General features: G+C 35.3%; 1 protein-coding gene across 1 annotated transcript in view; it reads left to right on the top strand.

Moving 5' to 3' along the window:
• The first annotated feature begins 1,437 nt into the window (after window positions 1-1,437).
• The window catches only part of LOC131155165 (cyclin-C1-2-like), a 96,021-nt gene continuing 91,458 nt past the window's right edge, over window positions 1,438-6,000 (top strand). The window contains exons 1-2 of the mRNA XM_058108113.1: window positions 1,438-1,690; window positions 1,773-1,879. Coding sequence (XP_057964096.1) covers window positions 1,659-1,690; window positions 1,773-1,879 — 139 coding nt within the window. The 5' untranslated portion in view covers window positions 1,438-1,658. The remainder of the gene's footprint in view (window positions 1,691-1,772; window positions 1,880-6,000) is intronic.

Here is a 6,000-nt window from a genome sequence, read left to right as displayed (position 1 = left end):
TGGTATTAGGAAACATGACATTTTGTAAATACTTTAATATACTGATCTGGTAAATATTTGTGTATATTAGTCTATATCTGTATATACTGTATAACATGATATGTTGGAGAAAACTATATAAGTTCTATGTCAGATAAATATCTACTCAGGCCACACAAATATTAAAAACTCTTATTCTGTAAAAACTAGATAATGAACTGGAATATATATATATATATATATATATATATATATATAATCTCTGATAACATTGTTAAAACTCCTAGCATAACATATTTCCCTTACCTAATTTCTAAAAAAACCCTTTTTCTGTATCTGATCCCACACTCGTAGGGTTCCCAACTTAACACCCTAAAAACCACATCTCTTGGAACAAAACATTAGTATTTCTCCATGTACTACATTTGTTATAACCATGAGAAAGGCAAATACTAAATAAAATGCCTTTCCCTGAGATTGGGATGAAATTTAAACCAGCCCACCAACGATCCGCTCTGGCAGACTTGAAGAGAACTTTCTCAAGAGCGTCGTGGTGGCCTCATATCATCGATTCGGCAGGAAATGGAGCCAGGATTGAAGAGAGAAGGCAAGAGGGACGTTTAGAGAGAGAAAAGAAGAATTCATGTGCCAACATCTGCTGGAAAACCCAGGTTTTAACTATTTATAGCCCCAGATTCGTCGACGAGACACGTCATCTTGTCGATGAGTCCCTGAAGAAAGTTCTTCGACGAACCCGTACCCCTCGTCGACGAATTTCAGACTGCCAAAACCCCCTTTCGGTATCTTCTCGTCGACAAGACCCTCATGTATTCTTGTCGACGAATCCCATGTGTTCGTCAACGAGGCCTTGTTTAATTCTCTAGGTTATTACAATTATTTGGCTACATTGTAGATGTCTAAACCATCTAAGTCTTCTTATCCTTATCTTATTTTCGATAAGAGTTACATATAAATTACCATGAATATGTTGATTCCTTAGTTTATTTTTTAATTTTATATCACTCATCTACCTTAACATTCTCTTTCGACAACTTTTACCTTTTAGATATGTTGCTCCTTAGTCACTTAACATTTTGATCCATATAGTATAGTTGGTTTTATAGTTGTCTCAATAAAACTTATTATTATTATTATTATTAATTTTATGGGTATTCTAGGATCACACAAAATACTAAAAACACCTTTCCATTTTATCCAACTTGCTTTAACTTTATGCATTATGTTTTTTTCAATTTTTTCCTTCAACTGGTAGAGTAGATCCAAGGTATTAAAATCAACTAGTGCTATAGATTTCTTTATCATCAAGTTTAATGTTTTCTCCAATATTCCTCCTACTATGAATGAAATTACATTCTTATATTATGTCTTATTTCTACTTATGTTAAAGTCTTTAGGTTATGTTTAGTTATTTAAGAAATTATGTTATTATTATAAATCGAATAAAAATGTGGAATATTTTATGAGTTGAATAGATAAGGAATAATTATTTCTAAATTTCATTATGGGATCTTTAGAATTGTCGAAACCTTCGACGAGACAAAGGGGCATTGAGTTCATAGCAAGATTTCATGGAGTGGAGTAGTCCTAGCAGTCCTCTATTTTCAAGTCCAACACCAACATTCTGCTAATTCAGTTGGCGTGGTTTCTTGGCTTCAAAGATGGCTGCCAATTTCTGGACGTCTTCTCACTAGTAAATTTCAGGCTTCCCCTTTTCTCGGGCTTACGGTTTGTTTTCTTCTCTATTTTCTGATTCATTTAATGTGCTAATGCAGCAAACAGCTCCTGGACCAGGAGGAGGTGGATTTGGTGAAGCCCCCCGATCGAGAAAGGGGTATAACCCTTGAAGATTTCAAGCTCATCAAGACGCACATGGCCAATTGTACTTTCTTTCTCTCTCATCGTGTATCCCTTTTTTGTTGCATCTCCTGATTCTGATATACTGCCTTCATATCGCCTAGTTTTGTCATCAGGTTTTTTTAGCTACTTTTGTTCACCTTCACTCAGATTCAATTAAATTCAGATTTTTTATGATTTTATTTCGTACTTCTTGATCTGCGTGCTCGTCCTGTATAGAGAATTTGTGGCCAATCTCAAACTGTCGGGTCGATGATGAATTTCCTGTCCGTGAAGAATTCGTTTGCTGGGTTTCGTTGTCTATGGATTTTTCTTGGTTCTGGAAAATTTTGATTTACGTGAGGTTCGCATGTGAACGTGGCTTATTGCCATTATCACTGGGTTTCTCCGTGGAAAATATCTTGCGAGTAAACTATGTTTCTTGCTTGGAATTCTGCTCCTTTTTTTACTTCCGTTCTAAATTTTAGGGTCCTCTGAATCTCTTTCATCTAGTTATAATGTATTGATAGCTTCTACCAGTGGCTTGTTAATCGTTGAGTTTGTCTTCAATTCATTTCCCTTTAAAGAATTTCTTATCAGTTTACTCATTTCAATATCTTAGTTTCTTGAACTTTCTTCTATTTGTCCGGGGTAAAAGTCTAGGCTTTGTCATTTCCTTATTTTTAATGAGGTCATTCATACAGGTTCTTGTCAACTAAAGTAGTCTAGATGATTATTTTTATTTTTCTGAAAATCCATCTCTAGATGGAGAATATTTTCGACAAAACATGTTGAACAAGCAATGATCAACTCTCTGTTGTTTTGATAGAACAGTGTTACAGTGGCACTTATTTTCCACTGACTGACAACATAGGAAACTGTTAGGTGTGACTTTAGAAAACAACATAAAGAGGAAGTTGCTGTCCACCTTATTATGTTCTTTTGAGTTTTATCTGCTAGCTAAGGGAGCTCTTTTGTTTAACCGAGACTTTTTTGTGGACCTAAGAACTGGAAAATGAAGAAAATATTTTCTGGATGATCATTTTCCATGAAACAGAGAGAATGAAAATTAGGAAAGATGAGTTATTTTTTCTTCTCATCCACAGCACACTCCACGTTCTTCGCTGAAGAGATGATAAATTTCTAAAATCTGTCGTAAAACTTATGCCAATCTGTCTTTATCCATCATATATATATATGTGTGTGTGTGTGTGTGTGTGGTGAAAATAAGTCATAGAATGGGTACAGAAAATTGAATCAAAATTTTCTTGAAATATTTTTCTATGAGAACTCTTTTGTACAAGGTTATGGTTATGCAAATTTCTTTGGGCTTTTGGTTTCCTCATTTTTCATGATCTGTCATTATTCGGGAGCACACATAAGTTCATGCGTGTTCATATCTTTAAGCAGCAGTGTGCCACGAAATCTTTTGTTTTTGAACCTGTAGTAATTTATTTTACATGACATAAATTATTTGTATGACTCAAGTAATCAAATAAATTTTAAATGATGGCTTGTGAGGTTTTATAGTAAGTTTGATCCTCCATTGAGCACTTTATATTTAAAAATGTAAGCAATTGATATTGCCATTAAACAACATTGTACATCTTCTGGTATGAAAAATAAATCAAGAGGTTTCAAAATTTTGTATACTCCTTTACAATTTTCTTAAATTGCAAAGCTACTGGTATGTTGTTTTATTTTCCAACTACTGCTATTTAGGAGTTTTGAGTGTTCAACAAATTAGTTGAATTAAGGAGGTATAGGCGGTTTGAGATACTATAGTGATGGGTTGAACAAATTTAACCTGAATGGGTGCACAAATATGAACAAAGGAAACAAGGAAGAAATCATTAGAGTCGAACTGAGGGCCTTGTGGAATCAAAGCTTTGGTAACTTGTTAGGCCACCAGTTATCTCAAATGCTTAAGTTGCTAGGAATTGAGCCCAACATTGTATATTGAGCTATCATATTTGGCATGTTCTATTGGAGTTCAAGAATTTTTTTCTTTTCCCTTTTGTTTTATCTTTTTTTATTTTTTTGGTTGAAAATATTAGTATGTATATAGTAAGAAATGGCTACCGCTTAAGATTTATGACACTTACAAATACCTTCCTTACTTTTCAAAACAATATTCGCGCTCATATTTGCATATCATTTTATATCTATTGCCTATAAGTTACTAGAGGGCATATCATTTTATATATCCTCTCCATAAGTTAGAAGAGGGCACAAATATGATCCATAAGCCCCTTAACAAATTAAATATAATGGGACAATCAATGACTAACAGAGAAGGAACATACCATCCTTCGCGATGCCGCCACCGTTTGCGACAACTAGAATGGCGAACAACTCTTAAACATCCTTCTCCTTATCTTCTAGCCTGAATCCTTGTTCTTGACTAACCTTGACTTGCAATTGAATCGAATCGTGTCGTAGACTCGACACCTTCAGAGTGTTTGAACCGTATATCCATTAGAGAGACTTGTAGTCTTCTTGTACAACCCCTGTGATGCATAAAACAAGTCATCCTTAGCTTTAGGGTTTGCACAGTTCCATCAGTGACAGAGAGTAAGGCACATTGAGGCACAAAGGGTACTTGGAGACGAGGAGCGAGGCGCCACCTCACGAAGGTGAGGCGCACAATTATTAAAATTGTGTACAATGCCTATTTGATGGGTAATTGATAAAATGCCAAAATATTCAATACAACATAAATGCATAGAAATTATGACTACCAAGTATCGACTTGGAACAAACATAGTTCAACATAAGCAATTAAGCATGCAAGAGTTCAAGCTTAAAATTACAAAGTAAATGAAATTGCCACGCCGAAGGCCCAAATGCATGAATATAGTTCAATATTAAAAGAAAAGAGTACAATAAAAGATTTCAAAGTTAAAAATCTAATATTCCTTGTCAATCATCACTCATCATCAACTAAGTCTGCCAAGATATCATCGTCTTCCTCTTCATCATCAAAATTTTATTCTCCAACATCTTCTTCCTCTTCTATCTCCTCTGCACTACCCACTTGAATCTCATCCTCATCTACAAGTTCCAACATTGTAGTCTGGCCCATAGCAGTACTAGATGAAGCTCTTCCTCTAAAAGATGGTGACATATTCACACTTATTCTTGATCGAGTGCGATGCAGGGTTTTTTTTTTTTTCACTCCAGCAGCTCTGGCAACAAAATGCCAAGTCAAAAGATCATCTTCAAACACAAGTCCATCGTCCTCATCATAATCGCCAACCATCCTACCAATCAACTACTCATTACTATCATCAATGTCCTTTAGAAAGATGGGATCAATGGAGTCATGCTTATTGTATCGACGCCTCAAAGTTCGATTATATTTCAAAAACACCAAATTATTTAAGTGTTGCTGGGCTAGCCTGTTTCTCCTTTTTCTATGAAGCTGTAAGAAGTTTAAAGTAATATAGTAAATAATGATTCTTAAAAGTAGTAGACTGGTAGTTCATGTTCTTTAATCCACGATATCCTAATGACTTACATGTCGGACTATGCTCTAATTTCTTTTGCAGCCAGTAGCACTACACGTGAAGCTAAGGATTTTCACAGTACACTTTTGCAAGTTTGGAGCCAATGATCCAAATGATATCCACCATTGCGTGGTTATTAAATAAATTTTAAATGATACCTACTAGCTAAGTAGCAAGAATAATTTTAGATAGAAAGAGGTAGTAAAAATGCCACTGTACCTAGTGCTTTTATCGTCCTTCGTCTCATTGCTAAATCAATTCCATAGAGGCCACTAGTGCTAGTGTAATTTTCCAACTCATGTAAAACTTTATCTTGCAAAGCAGGGGTTGGCACCAACCTTATAATGCATTTGTACAAACCCACCATGATTCCTTCATCTTACGAAATGTGGGGGTTTGAATAGTAACATTCTGGGTCCAAGTAGTGTGCAGCTGCATGCAAAGGTTGATGGAGTTGGCATCCCCATGTTGTATCAATAATTTCAAACGCCTCCTTGAATTTATCCTCTCTCTCATTGAAAGCCTTAGCTATGACTTCCTTAGTCCTATCCATTGCTTCATAAATATATCCTATTGCAGGTTTCTTTTCCCCATCAACGAAACGGAGTACACCGACAAGTGGGCCTATCATTTAAGAGCATAGACAATGGTACTCCAA

This window comes from Malania oleifera, chromosome 5 (genome assembly GCF_029873635.1).
Source record: "Malania oleifera isolate guangnan ecotype guangnan chromosome 5, ASM2987363v1, whole genome shotgun sequence".
Classification (NCBI taxonomy): Eukaryota; Viridiplantae; Streptophyta; class Magnoliopsida; order Santalales; family Ximeniaceae; genus Malania; species Malania oleifera.
This window is presented reverse-complemented; position numbering and strand designations above follow the sequence as displayed.